Here is a 19,179-nt window from a genome sequence, read left to right on the forward strand (position 1 = left end):
TCCCTTCTCTGCCGATACATACTATATCGTTTAATGCTTCGTCCGCAGTGACAAATTTACTCTTAGTCTCATCATTCTTTTCTATTTATTTTGCAATTTTCACGATAAAATGTATAATAACTGATTTAACAGTTATTAATTTATATACTTCGATACGAATCATAGGAAATGGTGCATAGAAAAGATTCCAACACGAAATTGTAAATACATTATGTAAACAGAAGTTTATCTTAGGAAAAGCATTTTGATTAATTTAAGTCTTCGATGTGCATGAAATATTGAAAATTTCGTTTATTTTACATTTTAATATTGACGTCAACATGTATGGATAAATTTCGCCCATTATTATCTATGAACATTATGATTTGAAAATATTCATACTGTTTACTAACATTTTCGGTTATAGATGATTTTAGTTGCTATCCTATTCGCCATGAACAATAAATAGCTAATTTATCAAATCTTACTTACCCTTGTAAATAATATTTGTAAATAATAATAATTTTATTGTAGGAATAATATCTGTTGCAATGTTTAGAAGAAAATAATACTTAATGAATATTCATATCAATAATTATTGGAAAATAAAAGTACGGCCGTAAAATAATTAAACATTGCCGATCTTGACTATCTTTGGTATATATATATATATATATACCTATATTTGGTATATATATATACATATATTTTTAAATACCCTTTGAAACATCAATGTTATACAAATATACTCACGTTCTTGATAGGATAAAATATTTTTTTACAATGAGATTACGAACTTACCATAAATATATAGAGTATGTAAAATCAACTGGAATCTGCATTGTTGTGGTTGGGTTAGTTTTATTTATTGGATTTTTTTCAGAAATCATTAATGTAATGATATATCAATATTATATATTAATGTATCATTAATTTAATGATATATTAATATTATATATTAATATTTGAGTGATTTATATTTTTTATGTAGGGGTTGTTGGTTTTTGTACCAATTAAGGCAAATATCACACATCTTACAATCCTCTGTACCTACCAATGTTCTGAGCAAGGACCAACCACATACTCGATATATTTATATTGATGACCCTCGATTCAAAGGTATTTATCATTAGCTTGTAATGATTTATTAAGCTCCAAATATTTATTAGCTCTGTTCTTATGATTTCAGATGTTCTCATGTTAAGGAAAGTTGAAAATTTACAGTCGTCAGTACCAGCAGAATCATTTTCATTTGCTCATATCATAATGAAATGGTGGAAGTCGTTAACTCGTAATGTGGCATATAGACTATTACATATTGCACAAAGTGGCAATGACAGAGAACGTTTAAAAGCTCTCAATACTCTTAATTCTTTAAAGCATTTGAAAGGTATTCTTTTTAGCTATTATCAATCTTCATACAAACAGTCTTTAATTAAATGTTTTTAATTAAAAATTATAGACTGGCACTATCGGCATATTGCACAAATGTTGGATGCTAAAACTGCAGTGTCTCTTGCAAGAATGCCAAATGTTGATTCAAGATTTTTTTTACAGACACCATATCATCATGTACAATATAATTTACAGGCATGTATAATAATATATTTATTGTAATTACGTTTATTTAACAGATATATTTGATGAGAGATTGTATTTTTTTCAGGATATAATAGAAAAAGTATACCACTTGCTCCTTTACTTAAATACATTATGTGAAAATACACATCCCTGTCTTCTTCAATTTCTCAATAAAAACTTTAAGGATATACATTCTGTAAGTATATACCCATTGAAATTTTTAAATTTCTATTATATAAATTATTTTGTGCGCATTTTAATTATTTGCAAAGTATGAAAACAGGACAGTCTGATACTTGATCACGATTTAACAAACTTAGGGCTGGCTATAGCACCAGCCATAGTATGGGATCAAGAATTATTACAGAATTGTGTTCAAGCGCTATGCCATCATTCTTGCCTTGAGCCATATAGTAAAGGTAAAGTAAAAATCTAACAGTTTAAAACATTTTTATCTAATCTTTCCTACTTTTCAGATATTATTGATGCTGGTGGTCTTCCATTATTAATGATAATAAAGAAAATTTTCAATGACAATATTAACATATGTATATTACTTGCGAAAATAATTTCCAATATTTCACTTCATTCAATGTATTTGCAAGATATTTTTCAGTCAGGTATATATTAAGTAGATTCCAATTTTGTCTCCTTATTTTGTTTCTTAAAATATTGTATATTATTCATGGTTTCGGTTAAAGGTTGGATTGGTACATTGGTGGAATGGGCTCAAAATAGTGATATAAGATTGGCAGCAGCAGCCAGTCGTGCATTGGCAAATTTAGATATGGATGAGAATAATAAATATCCAAGACGTATTTATCTTCTTCATCCTTTGCACAAAACTGTAGCAAACACGAAGTTAGATGTCATTTTCTTACATGGACTACTTGGTGGAGTATTTATAACGTGGAGGCAAAGAGATCCAGATACATCTGAAGTTGGGGTTGTAGGTTTGTTTGTATTATAAATAATACAAAATAACTCGTACAAAATAACCTATCGTTGCTAACTAATAATTTTACAACAGCACAATCAGATAGAAAGATATACCCTTATATTGTTCCTAAACAGACCTCGTATCTCTACTAAATATAATTATTTACATTAATTATATAAATTGTAGATCCCTGCATTATACAAGATGGAATCAATTTTTCAAATTTGGTAGATGATCAGTCACAAGATTTTTTGAGAGATTTAACTTCTGATTTGAGGAAACGTGAATGGGATAAAGTGGGGCATGATTTTGAAGTAATTCTAGACGATTGCCCGCAAGGTACGAATTCTAGAGGAAATGGACCATTTTTCTGCCAAGGGTATAATATTATTTTAAGTTATGTGTTTTGCTGAGAAATGATTCCATATTTAGGAATTTCCAATTTTAGAAATGATACGTGTATGAAGAAAATTTATCACGATAGACGGCATAAAACGCAGTGTTGGCCTAAAGATTGGTTACCACAGGATATTCCATTTGTTCGAGTTATTGGAGTAAATTATGACACTAATTTGTCACTATGGACATCTTCATGTCCAATAGATGACAAAAAGTAAATAACATTATTAATGTTGCTATTTCATCCAATTATTCAAAATTTGTAATTTATTTGTATTGTTTGTTCATTTGAAGCACTATGGGCAAAAGAAGTAAAGAATATATAAAAAAATTATTAATTGCCGGTGTTGGAAAACGACCAACAGTTTGGGTTTGTCATTCAATGGGTGGTTTATTAGTGAAAAAAATGCTTGTGGATGGTTAGGATCGTTTTCATATTTCAGTATAAAATATTAATATCGTTTTCATATAAATTTATATATTTATATATGCAACTATTCTTTTTATAGAATGGAGGAATGGTGATGAAAATAATATATGTAAAAATACACGTGGTATAGTATTTTATAGTACTCCACATCGTGGTTCCCGCGTGGCAGCATTAAAGCAAGCAACACAAATGGTACTATGGCCATCGATCGAAGTACAGGAACTTCGTGAAGGTATATTAAAATTGTATTATGATGTTAGTTTAAAAATATTTTAGATATATTTATAAACAATATGATTTATGTTTAGAGTCGCCACAATTATTAAAATTACATAACGAATTCCTCGATATGTTGAAAGATTATCCCATAGAGATTATTAGTTTTAGTGAAACTAAATCTACCCATGTAACACCATTAAATGTTCCATTTCAATTTGTTACTTCTAATTCAGCAGGTACGTATACAATGAAAATTATTCTATATAATATTATTGAACTTTTAACAAAAATTCTAATGCTTATACGTAGATCCTGGAGTAGGTGAATTCTATGAAATTGCTCAAGATCATTTATCTATATGTAAACCAGCTAGCAGGTAGTAATTCAGATTTTTTATTTCGTATCTGTTAAAAGTAGGAAATTTTAATTATATATTATTTATTTTATAGACATTCCTTCTTATATCAAAAACTTTTGAGCGTTTTGAAATGTCACATAACTCATGAGAAAACAACTGTTTCTCCAATTGCGGAATTGTTGGCATTGCCAAATAAATTACTGTAAATCTGTATATATTTCTATGTTTATATAAGTTTATGAACAAATGGTACAGATATATCTTATTACTATCAAAAACTTTATTTTTGTATATACGAATCAATATTAATTACGCTAGAAGAAAAGGAAACAAATAAGGATAACAAATTCGTCTTTCTCTTTTTTAATCATAAAAAATATCAAGTATTTTTTCTCAAATACTTATTTAACATCACTGATTATTTATTTCTTTGACTAGAATGAACAATAAAATTTTTTGTAATAAAAATCAATAAACTAATGATAAAAAATTATTGAATTGTTTTATAAGAATTTCCTGGAGTCGAACGTGAGATGTTAATTGATCGATATAAGGTAACATTATAGTTTGTTATACATAAAACTGCAGTAAATTTTAAACATACGAACAAAACATTGTAAAATCCAGTATAAGGCACTGAATAAATTAAATGAAAGCAGAGTTGATAGAAATTTTACTTTATTACCGTAAAATTTAGAAATTTGTATCGTAATCAGGATGATGACGACTTGATAAATTCGTTGTACTATCGTAACCGCCATATTTACTGCTAGTATGAGACCCGTTGTAATAATAACCGTTCCACTGCGATCTCCAACTATCGTACATGTTATATTTCTTATTGTCTTGAAAAGATTTTTCGACAAGAATCTAGAAATTAATAAAATATTTATATAATTATATTTAATAAATATTTACAGAATTATTTGTTACAAATGATTTCAAAAGGGATATAAGTATTTTAAAATTCTACCTTGTTGGAGGTCGATTCGAAAGACTTGTCATTCCAAGAAACGTCTGGGTCAGTCCAAATCGTATGTACCGGTTTTGAGTAATCACTAGATCTATGAGCTGTAATATTCTTTGCTACTTCTTCTTCGTAAATTGTAGATATAGATGGTTTCAATTTCGAAGCATTATGACGATTTATTAACTAAAGATTAAATATATCGTAATGAATATTAATTTTACATTAAAATTAGTGTTTCTTCTTCTGATTTAATACTTACCACAGAGACACCAAATATGATGATAAAGACCAATCCACCAACACCAATTACGATTACAGCAATTGCCCATTGTGGAACTAACCTATCGTCTTCTTCAGTGTATTGGGGAGTTGTCACTTTAGGTATCACTGAAAGGGTATTATTTTTAAACAAAAAGTCAAGATGCCAATTTTATGAAATAAATACTTTATCAATAACACATAACATACCTACAAAATCCGTATATTTCGGATCGATTGTAAACGATCCAAGCTTGATCGAACTCTTCGTTTTAGTTTCGTTCCACCTGTTTGCGTTATAAGTCCGTAACGAATCGTGGAAAATAACTTTCAATTCCTGCGTATTAACATTTTGCTCCAAGTTGGCCAATTCAACAAAATAATCTACCAAAATACTACCCTCGCTAAAATTTATAAATTTCCTCATGAAATAAATAAATCAGCTTTTCATCAATTTTGACAAATTTTATCTGTATTATTACCTGAATGAATCGATTCTTATCTTTTTATACCATTTTGCTAGGACAGCAGATTTTGAGAATATGAAGTTCATCTGTTAAAAAATAAAAAGAAATGTTATTGAACATTATGTTTATAAAATAAACGCTTTCCACCAATTTAATACATATATGAATAGTACATATACGAATACCTCTCGCTCAATTTCACTGGCGAGTTTCTGCCATTCTTGAGTATTTCGATCAAGTAATTCCGGTACCCAGCTTGTATTACCAATTATCTTTATAGTTCCAGCGACTTCGCAATCTTGCTCACAAATTCCTGGTGTGGTTGGTCGAGGCGTTGTCGTCGTAGTCGACGTTGTCGTAGTGCTCGACGTTGCTTCGGTTATCGGGATTAGTGACGCAGACGAAATCGTTGCGGTTCGAGCAGCTTCCAGTATCTTTTCTATCGAGATCGGAGTAGTGGACGAACTAGGCCAGCCGGTAAATTCTGTGGTAACTCTGCAAAAGTTACAAAAGAAAATTTAATATCAACACGATTTAATCTCAATTTCAATTTATATTTGACTTTCAAATTTGATTCCTTAAAAGAAACTTTAAATTTGATCTGCAACTTTGCGTTGAAACAACAATTCAGTTTACAGGACTCACCTGATAGGCCATCCTCTGTGTATTTTCGGCGTAACCGTGCCAGGTCCTTCACCTCGAGGACTGGGTGGCGTGGTGATTTTATTAATTGCTTTCCGTCCGCCAGGCCTGCTAGGAAACACGAGTTTCAAACCAGCGGATTTCTTCGTTGTGGACGAAGTAGATTCTGTTGTCACAGAAACATTGGATTCGGTAAAATTCTCAGTATGAACGTCTCCCGGCTCTGAAATAAGATTCTTCCTCTTCTGTTCGTAATCACGTGGCAACAAGGAAGAAATGTCAACTTTGGATTTAGCGAACAAATCCTGAATCGTTTTCTCAGCTGGTGATTTCTCTGACGAAACGCCTATACTTTTCGCTGTTGTCGTCATTGTTGTCGTGTCATCCTCGTTTCTCTTTTTGTTATAATCCGCTGGTAACAACGACGATATATCGACCTTAGATTTCGCCAGGATATCCTTCAACAGGGAGCTTTCTGTAACAGTCGAGTCCTCTTTCTTCAATTTGTATCCGGGCGGTAAGAAGGCACTTATGTCTTGAACAATCACGTTGGTTTTAGGTTTTTTCGCCATGGCAATGGATGCAGTTGACGCGAGTTGAGTCGTGGTTGGTTCTGCTGTTGTGCTAGTTGTGCTCTTTGTCGGCCATCTAAAGATCATTAATCATACTCTGTGTTACTCTACATTATATATTTATCTCTATTAAATTGACAATCAGAACTAACTGCGACATTTATAGTCATACAAATATCATATAAGTCAAGTCATATAAATCTTTATACGCTTAAAAAAACGCTATAAAAATATCAACTTAAAATGAAGCGAAGAAATACTCGTGTATTTATAAAAACTGCATATTCATTTACGAAACTACATCAAATTCCTAAACAAATTGAAACGAATATCCTAAACTATCACCAACCTGAATCCAGTCTTGGAAAGCGTCGACACCGTCGACGAACTCCTCGTAACGTAATCACGCGGTAACAACCCTTCCAAACTATCGAGCGTCGTTTCGATCTTCGGCTTCGGCGTAGCATGATCGTTTCTCTTATCGTTGTATCTTCGCGGCACAAACTTGCTAATGATCGGCGTTTTAGCGGTAGTAGTATACCTTCTGCGATTATTCCTGTCTCTTTCGTTCAAAACGTCCAACTGAAGGGAATTGCCGGCAGTTCGGAAGCCACCGGCGAGAAAACCGCTGGACAATTCCGACTGTACCCTGTCCAATTTATCGATAATGCTTTCCGTGGACTCTGGAGGTGGCGAAGTTTTCTTCTCGCTGCTATGGCCGATCGGTTCGATACGATCTATTACAGGAAACGGCAAGAATCGAGCGCCAGATATGCTACGACTCGTTTGAACTGAAGCTAATATTCGAGACGTATCCTCGGTTGTTATCGCTGTCACAGGTTGTTCCGTGATTACCATAGAAGTGGAAGAGGGTGGTGCGGCAACTTGTTCGGTAGTAGTCGGGGAGGATGTGGTTGGAACGGAAATCGTGCCATTGACGACGCTTTTCGTCGTTACTACCGACACTATGGCTCCTCCGATCAAGATGGAACTATCAGCGGAGGAATTTATTCTCGACTCCGGTGGTCCGAGAAAAGCAAAAGTTTTGTCGCTACCTTCCATCGAGGAACCCTCTTCGTTGTTGGTCGTTGAAATTGGCGTGTCTAGATCCTTTTCTTCGAACAGGTCGGACGAAGAATCGTTTACGTTCGCAACGTGGTGAGAATCGAAATATTCTTCCTCTTCCTCTGACGTATCATAGTCGTTGTCCTGTGGTTTTTTCCCATCTTCTTCTTCTTCTTCTTCTTCTTCTTCTTCATCTTCTTCTCCTCCTTTTTGTTCTCCATGTTTCTCCGGCTCCGCTTCTTCTTCCTCTGCATCCGAATAGTCGCGAGCGTGTTCGTCCTCTGCAAAATTTCAAAAATCTTGTTTTTACAGACAACATGATCGGTGGTCTCGTTTCTTTCTGTCTACGCACGGAACTTTCTTTGCCAGGTGACGAAAGGAGCTTACGTAACGTAGAACCCGTCTACAAAGATCATAATTATTTGATACTGTGGCGCTATATCACGAAAGAAGGTAGCTTAAAAGGTGGCTGCGCCTTGATTTTGCGTTACGATGGCAGATAATCGATTTCCTATGGTCCTCCGAATCGCTATTTGAAAGTTATATAATTTAATCAAGTCGATTTCTATTAAAGTTTATACATAATCATGTTCCAGCCAGAGTCTTTCCACGTTAAATCGAGGATCGTGTCGCGTAAAGGTTCGCGTTAGGAAATTACTAATTTTTGGAATTTCATTCGTATCACATTTTACACAATTATACGATCTACGCGAAAAGTAAAGTACATTTCGAGTAGTCGAGAATTCTTAACTTCGTTCAATGAGAAATGTCCGTCAACGCTCTTTCGTGGCATTTCTTTGCAAGTAGGGGAACTTTAAAAGGATTAGAATTAAGGAAAGTATATAACAAAGCACGCTGCTTATTACGTTTGGCCTATCAAAGAATATTTGTCAGACTAATTGTAAGTAAGAGCGAACGCAATGAAAGAACGCAACAGTGTTGCGAAATTTGAATCGTTTTCAAGCTCTTAATAGTTATTAAAATTTGAGAATTATACGTGTTAATAACTTTTAAATTTGAGCTTCAAAATTTGAGTAATTTTCAAATTATCTTACCTGCGGCTCGGTATCGCGACCGATTAGGACTCGAGTAGTCATCGTTATAGTAATTGTACGTGTCGTACTGACTCGTCGAAGGGTCTTCCACATAATCTTCGTCTCTGGACATGTCTTCCGTCTGAGCGGTTAACTCTGACGGAGCTCTTTCGTACTTTGCGTTAGTGGAATCGGTGATTTTAGGAAGCTTCAAAGTTTCATGTTCCGTTTTTGGGTCGGTTTCAACTTCGTACTCGTCTTCGTAAACTTCCTCGTCTACTTCCTCTTCGTGATTGTTTTTCTTTCCAATCGTTTTTGATGTCTCCATGACATTGTTTTCGTCCAAGGAGCGTAATAGCGTGTCCGCTGGATTATTGACAGGAGATGCATTCTTGTCCTGTTGTTCGTACACCGAATTCGTTGGTATCAGACGCGATAATTTGTCCCACGATTCGGCCGATCCTTGAAAGGAAATTGGTTGATTCGGTGTGAGATTTCATGAATTCCATTCGAATTTTCTGCATAAATACTCGCGAAAGAAAGAAATATTCAATTACTTTCTGCAAGGAGGAATTTCATTATAAAAATAAAATACATCGGTATTCGATAGATAATAAATATCAAGGAAGACGAATTTCAGTAATGAAAAGAGTAATTTTAGAATAAATATACCTAATAACTTAAAGACAAGTGGCAACCTTTAGATATAAAATCTAGTATACTGCATACGATAGCAAAAATAAAGTTGTGATTTAGAAAACAAACCAAACGAATCGAACGAATGAAAATCGGAACACCGAAAATGAAAAGTGGGTGTGCTCGATTCGCATAATCATGTATAGATCATAGTTGCTCTTTCACGGACTTAACTAGCACGTTCCGTGAGAAACTGTCCGGATCGTTTCCGAAAGAAAGCGAAGACGCTTTCCAGCATTGTTTCTTCGCGTTTTGTAATGTCCTTTGCATCGAGAAACAGTCCACTTTATTTTCTCGACTAGTCGCGGAAAACTCGACTCCAAACTTCCTGCCGCACTACGTTATTAAATAACCATTTAAAGTTTCATGTTACAATTCTTGAATATGTAAGATATATGCTGTTACAATATCTTACGTAATTATCTTGACTTCTACCGTAATTATTCTGCTTCGAAGACCACAGATTAACACAATTCTTACTTAATGTATGCTTATGCATAATATAAAGATCGTGAGCTTTCAATTTTTTTTTCTTTTTTTAACGAGTAAAGATAGAAGATAGAAGAGGATTCAGTATATCGAGGCACGATACAATGAAATAGGATTAATTAATTTTTAACGTACGCAATTGTAAATGCGCGTAATTAATATTCGTACAATAATTTACTTATTGGGATATCTCTCACAAAAGTTTAATCCAAGTTCTTTGAAAATCAACGAATCTATTAGCATCAATTATCATCGTATTGTAGTTAATACGACGATATATGTTTACGTTCGATTTCTCCTGACTTTCGATTGGTAGAAATGTTTTCCGCTTTTATCTCAAAGGGAATCGAAGTAAATTTTTATTCAAAACAGGGCAATAATCCGCACGATTCTCTCGCACGAGACCTTAGCTACATCGATGTTCTCCTTTTTCTAGCTTTCGATTAGAAAAAGTACGCTCTACTTTCGTATTTCACGATGACGAAACTTCTTCTATCCGAAATAACTTACGAATAAAGATACATTAGATGAATAAACTATGAAATTAAATAAATTAGATGATTGCAGGATCTTCGACCTATTACCGATACTTCGATCGCTAAAAATTCGTTGCATCTTACGCAATAAACCATGATATGCTATTGTAAGCAAATAATAAGGAAACGATTTCCTCCATTTGAATTCACGAACAACTTCGTAAAGCAATTCGACTTTCTGAGTTGAAAGAAATGCAACGTGTTAAATATATTTGCATATTCTGTAGTTTTTTACAGCTTTCGTGCAAAAAAGGAGCTCTACTCTGGTCTAGTTTCTCCTCGTTTTATTAGCAACGTTAGTTCCGCTATTTATTCTCGTAGTAGGTACCGCTGAACTCCAAAGTACCATTCCCTTTTTGGAACAGGATACGCCGAAATTAATACTTACGCTATTCAATGATCCTACCGTTGTTTTTCATTCACAAATCCTTTCATGCTACAAAATAAATAATAATAGAATAAAAATCCCCCAAAATTAAAATTATCCTCCTATTAACATTCCTTCGTATATTTTCATATTTTTTACACTACGTCTTTTACACTGTAACTCCAGCTTGAATGTCAAACATCTTCTGCTTCGTCAAATAATATACCCATTATAGTATGCTCACTGTGTCTTTAAACCTCTACTTAACACTCTATTCGTATCGCAAAATATATATTACGAGTGCATAAACTCGGTTTACGATGGTTTTGCCAAGCAGAGGCGAATAATATTTGCTAGAGAGAGTGGCTGAAATATTCCGAGCTCCAGCAACGCGGGATACTCTTGAAAAGGGTTGTATCAGTGGTAAATGTCGTAAGTGGAATAGTTCCGTGGGTGTGTCCGTGATGGAGTCGACGAGTCTCTAGGCCTTCGAAATCCGAGCGGGAATATAAATTAAGGCGTGGTTACGCTACTCGAATGCGTTAATTGCACTGGTTTTCTTACGATTCGTTTGTTGCCGTGTAATTTGATTTCTCAGCGCTAAATTCGCGCAAACACACGTGCCGTTTTAATTGCCGATTAACAAAGTTCACTTGCGCTTTTCGGGCTCAGGTCCTATCTGTAGTCTCGTGTTTCGTTTTAGGAGAGAAACTCTAGAAACGCAGAAACTATCTGAGAATGCGTTTTATCCTGCATTGTTGTTTATGTAATTTAATTGTTCGCCATGAATTCGGTCTGTCGAAATAATTTGAGTCACTTAAAAAGACATTGAACAATTTCTAAAGATCCAATTCCTATACTTTCGTTTGATTTATTTTTTACGAATTAAATAATAATTTGTCAAAATAAATAATTAAATACTGTTTACGATACCATTTACTTTAAGTACTTTAATCGGACACGCATATACTTATTTTGTATCATCGGTCTTTAATAATCAATGCGAGAATTGCAAGATACCCCGATCTATCTATTACCTCGATCAATAAGAATTTTATGTAAATATCGCGTTTTCCGCCGCGCGTTATAAATTGTCGAGCTATTAAAAGCATAACGCGCGAAAGCTTGCGGTAAGTGCTACGTGATTAACTGTCAATGGAAATACATTACTTCGCATCGTGTATCTAATTTCATGATAACGCGGCCTTTTTTGAACCGCATACCGTTGCAAACTGCAGAACGGACGTAAAATTATCCTCGTCGAAATTGAAAACTTATCTGTTTAAAAATGCAAATCGACTCTCAACTATTCATTCGTCGACATTCAACGCTATTCAAAATGATATACAACTAATTCAAATTTTCTGTAAAATGCGCGTGTAATCATAGTACGATTCATTGTAGATTCGTCATTCTCATTTAACGCAATTCCAAGTTATCGTGACTTACGTGATCAATGTTTTTCCGTATTTGTGTTTTTTTTACCGGAACTCGCTCATATGTCATACGGTTTCCGCCACTGATGCTGAACCGGAGTCGATATTCCCAGCTGTCTCGACCGGTTGTTGGCAAATTCATCGAACTATTGACGTAATTCGAAATCGCTTATATGGCCAATACCAGTTCGTATTTTCAGTGGAAGTTGTTTGATACTTTCACGATCGAGACAGCAGGAAGTGTTTGCTTGAATTCTAACGGGTGTACGTGCACGAAAGGAGCGAGAAGTCGCGCGTGCCAAGCTTGGACAACGAAGTTGTATATGTATAAATAATAGGCCGAGTGCAACCGTTCTCCTTTCAATCGTCCTTCGACTTGATCGCGTCTACTCTCTGCTCGTACGTTCACACGAATTCTTAACTTGAGGTACTTGCCAAAGTATCGATCGCGTCTTTTTCTTCGTGCTACAAAATGTATTGCTACCTTATTGCTACTATTTACGTTACTTTTCCTAAACTTACTATTATTCAAACAGTACGTCGTTTAATAATATAGCGTTACCTTTCTGGGTAAAATAAATTTATTACGGCTCGTATTTTATTTTCGGCGCTTTTTACGTGTCAGGTGAAATTTCCACGTTACAAGATTTATGAAATTCTCCAAGCTCGTTCGAGCATTTTCATGATTCGACTTTCTTCACAGTTCGATATGTCACATGTAATTTCTCCCACAGCTGCAGCATCATAAAATCATCAACTTTCATCGTAATTGCACGATACATGAATCAAAACCTTAACGATTTTATAAAAAATACTTTTATTGGAAGATATATATAGATATAGATCGATAGATTTTCGATCGTATTTTTCATTTCTTTATTAACCAATAACTAGTAGTACTATTCGCAATATGCAATTGTGATTGAGAGTAACCATGCAACTTTATTAATATTTCTTTCGTCGCAAATATTATAGATGCATACCTTAGCGACATTTTACCACGCCTTTATCCGTTCGTATCGAATAAACGTATAAACGAGTGGTTTGACCTCGCACGATTTCAAACCGATTAAAACCGCCTTGCGCCCTCTCTCCCATCAGATAATGCATCTACATACAGGCGCGGGTCACAGAACTGCGTCTATCTGTGCGGCACGACGATATTTTGAAATAACACGTTCCATGCTTATTGTACCGTGACTTTCCTTATCCAACGCGAATGTAAAAGGCGAAAGATTCGCGTCTGCACGCAACGAAACGGTCACACGACCGTGCCATTTTCTGGCCTACAATTCTAGTGAAAACGAAGCCTAAACGAGAAACGCGCCTCGTCAAAGATTCGGCGCTCGATACGCACTTTCCTTAAGCGAACACACCGTTATTATAGCGCCACGCAATTAATGCAGATTCCTGATACGCGATGTTCCAGTTCTACCAACCGACTGTATACATGATTAATGGCGAACTTCATAGCCAGGTTGCTATTAATTCTCTCTTATTAACCTGTTTGTTTGTTTGCGGAAGTACATACAGTAAGTACTTTCTTCGCGATCGATATTTAAAAAACTTCGAATTCAGCGTTAACAAATTTCTAAATGTAGATTTTTGTTTTTATTTAAAGTCGCATTCAACTATCAGTGTTGTTAGCGATTACTTTTTGGTTAAAACAATGCACATGTTTTCTGCTAAGGGCTCTAGTACTCTAAGATCCAGTGACTTCTGCTATCGACTCAAAGACACTGGCAGATACTGCAATTATCTCGGTACTTACCATAGAGATTACACGCAGAATGAATAACAATAAATTTTGTGAACGGTTGAGGTATTATCTACACGAGGTATGTATGTGTATATGTACTTACAGTTTTAGATGAATTCCGAATTACCAGAACCACGCTGAGATAAACAATACAACTACCACAGGGGTGGCGCGACTGAAAATTCGCCTGCCGGTCACGAATCATAGATCTGTTTCAAATTATTATAACCAGTACCACGCTTTAGGTATTTCATACATTTTTAGACATTATCTATACCTTGTATTTATCTACATCTGTGAAATTGTAACATTTGTAAGAATATATGCATAAATATCTGCAGTCTACTTCTAAGATTTAGGATGACCATGATGAACAGTTCGGAAGCAAGGTGCAAGAAAATGTACGATCGATATTGCTATGCATATTGGCAGAAACTTTCTCTAAAGAAGTTTCTTTTTCAAGGTTAATGACTCAACTGGGAAAGAAGGTAAATCAGTTGCCTTACTAATCTCGTAACACTATTTATAATATGGTAGAAATCGCGCTTTAATAATGTGTTTTATACGTTGCTCGTCAATGGTATTGTGTCATTGATCTTTTCTGGGAAACTGAGATATTCGAGCACCAGGTTTCGTTCGTGTCTTGATCATCACGGGGTTACCCATTCCGATCTGATGATTAACATGATAAATCCAGTTACGTGATTTCAAAAAAATCTCATCTATTACGAGATCTGTGAGATGAGTATTATTTAAACTCGGTGAAAAGAGCGAGGTCACGAGATGCACGACGAAATCGTGTCGTATTTCATGGAAATCATTTACATGAAGACTATTCGTTCTTGCACGCCTACAACGCGAATATCGATACATTTGAGATCTAAATTTACTATTAATTCATGTCTGATCGATTAATATTTTTAACTAATCTTCAAAGTTGGAACAATGTTGCATGAAAACTAAATTGTTTTGTATGAAATGGTTATTCGGTTGGTGTTTACGTTTCTAAGTTCATTGATTTCTGTCTGTACGGTGTATTCCAGGATTGGAAATGAAGAAAGAGGCGCGGGGAAACCCGTTCGCTGCAAACAGAACGGATCTTACCGGTGATTCGAATCATTATTTTTAGAATTCTAATTTGAATAACAAATTGATAATCGTTTCTTTTCATTTTTTCTATCATTAAAAAGGCGGGAATAAGCAAACGAAAGAAAAGCAAACAATTTTACTGTCATTGAACATACTTTGCATTACAAATTAATGGAAATCTCTTACTTTTCAATCTGATTATTTTAATTCGTGATCCCACTAATATCAAGCAATTAACCCGTAGGGATATAGAACGAATCAAATGAAATTTATTTTAACGAAGTGTTGAAATTTTATTTTTTTTTTTTTTTCATTTTAGCATCGAGTATGAATAAAGTTGTGCGTCTATAGATTTCGCGTTGATTGTTACTTCGATACTCTTCTTTATGGCTATTACACAATAAACGATAATTGAAATATTATATGCGTGGAATCACGTCGATTTTATCATTTGCCATAATTTTAAATTAGATGTATCCGTTTTAGGGAATCACGATAATCGTTCGGGCCGAAGCTGTTATTACAGGCAACAATGGAGTTTCAATTGCGTTATCGTGGTACGCGATTGTACGTAACACTCGTATAGAATTGCAGTTCTATTGTATTGCGTATTGTATCGCAATGTACCAGGTCACGAATTCAAACTATCTAGTATTGCACAGCGGTCATCCACCGTTTATCCTGTCCGCAGGTTTAAGGCCGGAGTGCATGAAGTGTATTGCGTTATTCCTAGTTATGATTCAAGAAAACTTGCGCGTACCATTCATGCGAACATCGCTATATCTTCAATCTATTCATCTTACTATTAAGCAACGAGTAAGACTTTGTTACGAAATTATTATGCTTTGCTTATTAAATAAAGTCACGACAATTACCAAAAGATAGTAACCTACGAAACATCGTCCATACTATCGCGATATTTGTTACGATAAAATTCAAGTCCTAATTTATGTGATTTTTTCATCCAATTTTCACCAATGCATTGATATTTGACAGGGACGATTAACTGAAAATTTTGCCGGTCGTCGAAACGACAAAGAATACGAATTAAGCGAGAAAGACTACCGTGCCCAGTGAATCGTGACAGTCATACATCGTCGACTCTGTGGATTACATAAATACCACCTACACATTCCACTGGTATTACGTTGTCAAAATCAAACGGGACCTCTCAGTGGTTTCTTGAACAAACTTCGAAGTCCATGGCAGCCCATAAATCACCCGGTAACAATATACTTCGAAGAATCCGAAGAAGCCCTTTGCAGTGCAGTAAAAATTCAACCGGACAACCTGGAATCCCATAAATCTCCCACGACGCATATGTCCACGAGGACGTTCGCATTTACTCTGTGTGCTTTATCCATGAAAGGATTGCGCGGATCTCAGCAGCGCGCCCTCTCGGTCGGAACGCGAAATAGGATCGTACACTCAAATTCGTCGCTTCGAAGGGGTACTTCTTGCGCGGGTATTTTCGGAAAAAACATACCTTGTTGACAGTTCGTTGGCACGAAGGCGTAGCCGAGAATTAGAAACGTCAGAATCATGTTGACGAAACGGTTATCGTTCGTTTTGTGTCTCGACATCCTCTCCTGGTCACTTGTTCACACCGCGCACTTTTTCGTATCGGCACGATTTCGAGGCAGTTCGCCCGACTGTCAGTGCAACACTGTCATCGTAACAACGCTGAAATTCGCCAACCTTTTTCGTCACGTTGTGTCTGTGCCCGTTGATTTATCGAGCAACGACGAGCGGACACATCCTCGCAGAAGAAAAGAGACGAGTTCGCGAGCACGGCGCGTTTGTCACTGGCCACGGGTAGAAAGCAAAATCCTACTTTCACTTGGTGGCTGCGAGCCTCGCGAGGCGGAGCTGGCACGTCGAGGCCATCGCGATCTTTCCCTCTCCTTTCTGTTCTGTGACTTCTCCTCTGCCTCTTTTCTCGTGTACACGTCTTTGTGACGATCAACGAGAGGGAGCCGATACTTAGAAAAACCGCGGAGACGGGTTTTAGGAAAAATTTGAGAACGTCCGGGTACGACCTTTCTTGTATCTTCGTGAAGGTCGCCAGTGAGGATCAACGATCTTTCGCAACGATTTTAGAACCGGGAGGCAGTGTTTTCGACGCCGAGCCGAGCCCCTCAAGTCGAGGCTCTTTTGCATCCTACGAATAAAAGAGATCCTTATAAAACGAATTATTTTGCTCTGTAGATAATCTTGATCTCTTTTCTTTCACGGATATAACGAAATTAGTGAAAAGATACAGTTTTTGAATAATCATTAATCACAAAGTTGCATTGATATTATTTTTCTGTTTATTATTATTATTATATATTTTTTGTAATTTTTCCATATTTTCATTAGCTAGAAAATAATGGAATCCTAATATCCGAATTCTATGTTTTATATTTTAGACAAATATGTTACATAAGGATCCTCTAGTTTCGTTAATGTTGTGTAACTTCAAAGTTACATATCTATATGTGCGTAGTCCGATAATTTTATCTATCTAGATTAAAGCAGAACGCTGCAATCGATATACAATGTTCTTTCTAGAACTCTGATCATAGATGGTAGTAATTCTGTTCTACAACGTGGAATATTACACAGTCAGTTTATCGTACCAATCACTGCTAACTCTAAAAACATGTTAGTATCATGTTTTATCACACCATTTTAATTCATCGTTGAAGAATTAAAAAGTCCTACATTTATCGGTATCTAATTCCAGAAACATTTTAACGTATTTCATATGATACACATTGATGTCCGTCTATTATGCGTCTGATAAAGCCCAACTTTGCATGCAAGCTATATATAGCGTGTGTTTAGTATCCTTATTTCGGTTCCATCTATCGTTTTTTAGAGGCTGGAAAGAATGCAGCCGAAGAATGCCATAACACGGCCGCGTCCTTCGGTAGGACCTTCGTAAGCATTTTTTCGACGTCGATTTTATCCTGTCGGGATACGTTCGTTAACCCTTACCGGGTACAGGCGACCTTTGCGAATCGACGTATCGTCGATTCCGAACTGATCCACATCCGGCCAGAAACCAAACGGGCACGAAAGGAAAAAGACGAGCAAGGTCGGCACAGCCGGGGAAAGTATTATGATGACGCAACGAGATTGAAGATGATGTTCTATAATAGCTTCTAAATTACTACTTCAACGGCATAGGGGATTAGTATGCCTTCACGTGCTTTACGTCACGTATGGTTGGTTTTTGTATTATTTTTTAATTTCTTGTGATCGACTTCGTGCGATTATTCTAACGAGAAAAAGATCTTCTATTTCTCTCTCTCTCTCTTTTGAGCATGTAGCATGTTTAGGTGTGTATATGCAAGTATGTATATCGAATAAAATTACCGCATATATGTATATGTAAAATTCACATATGTGATAGTGCTGCTATCTAAATAATTGTGCGAATTTGTACTAAGTAGTACAAGGTTATTGGTATTAATGTGATTCAAAGAATTTTATCCTCGATGCAATTGTAAGTGCGTGTTGCTTTGCTCAAATAATTGAAAGTCGTATGAAGTTTATATGAATAATAATTTAAATATAATAACTTTTGATATCTCGCACTATTCTCTCGATAATTCACAAGAAAGCTCTGTATTTTCTTCTAGAGGTGACTCAATCCCTACAATTTGCATTATCGTAGCAATAAAAAGTAAGTTTGTATTATGAATGATCTATACCACTTGCATACGAAGTTTCATGACTTTTTGAATTTCCAAATTAATCGTTTAAACGTTCACGTTTCTGGAATATTTATTTTTAAGAATTTTATATACAGATATCTTTTTGGCAAAAGGCTAACCACCTGTTTTATAGTTAAAAATTGAAAGAATGGCAAAAGGATCAGCAGGATTCTTGTATCACGATTCTGT

General features: G+C 35.4%; 3 protein-coding genes across 11 annotated transcripts; 2 read left to right on the top strand and 1 right to left on the bottom strand.

Annotated features, from left to right (window-relative positions):
• The first annotated feature begins 668 nt into the window (after positions 1-668).
• On the top strand, positions 669-4,361 carry LOC117242155 (protein SERAC1-like). Its single transcript, XM_033508600.1, has 15 exons — positions 669-833; positions 971-1,098; positions 1,169-1,369; positions 1,442-1,569; positions 1,646-1,756; positions 1,844-1,979; positions 2,037-2,180; positions 2,262-2,513; positions 2,687-2,879; positions 2,949-3,113; positions 3,194-3,318; positions 3,409-3,561; positions 3,638-3,784; positions 3,858-3,924; positions 3,998-4,361. The coding sequence occupies exons 1-15, from the start codon at positions 712-714 to the stop codon at positions 4,110-4,112; spliced, it is 2,187 nt and encodes a 728-aa protein (XP_033364491.1). The 5' UTR covers positions 669-711; the 3' UTR covers positions 4,113-4,361.
• A 206-nt stretch (positions 4,362-4,567) lies between these two features.
• LOC117242154 lies at positions 4,568-17,173 on the bottom strand. The gene is made up of 10 exons (XM_033508599.1): positions 16,773-17,173; positions 8,936-9,376; positions 7,165-8,161; positions 6,247-6,891; positions 5,787-6,096; positions 5,617-5,687; positions 5,345-5,538; positions 5,136-5,263; positions 4,880-5,059; positions 4,568-4,776 (listed from the first exon to the last, which is right to left on the bottom strand). The coding sequence occupies exons 1-10, from the start codon at positions 16,867-16,869 to the stop codon at positions 4,600-4,602; spliced, it is 3,240 nt and encodes a 1,079-aa protein (XP_033364490.1). The 5' UTR covers positions 16,870-17,173; the 3' UTR covers positions 4,568-4,599.
• On the top strand, positions 13,601-19,088 carry LOC117242159. 9 transcript variants are annotated; one of them, XR_004495190.1, is made up of 4 exons: positions 13,601-14,685; positions 15,773-15,853; positions 15,978-16,102; positions 16,283-19,088. XR_004495190.1 is itself a non-coding variant. In XM_033508607.1 (3 exons), exons 1-3 carry the CDS (start codon positions 14,665-14,667, stop codon positions 16,361-16,363), a joined length of 432 nt encoding a protein of 143 aa, XP_033364498.1. In that variant the 5' UTR covers positions 13,601-14,664; the 3' UTR covers positions 16,364-19,088. The 9 variants fall into 9 exon arrangements, 2 of the variants coding, with proteins under 2 accessions (XP_033364498.1, XP_033364500.1); XR_004495188.1 differs by having other exon boundaries at positions 13,601-16,102; positions 16,283-16,510; positions 18,150-19,088; XR_004495186.1 differs by having other exon boundaries at positions 13,601-15,853.
• The last annotated feature ends 91 nt before the right edge of the window (positions 19,089-19,179 follow it).

This window comes from Bombus vosnesenskii, unplaced genomic scaffold (genome assembly GCF_011952255.1).
Source record: "Bombus vosnesenskii isolate JDL3184/JDL3185 unplaced genomic scaffold, Bvos_JDL3184-5_v1.1 scf7180000016263, whole genome shotgun sequence".
Classification (NCBI taxonomy): Eukaryota; Metazoa; Arthropoda; class Insecta; order Hymenoptera; family Apidae; genus Bombus; species Bombus vosnesenskii.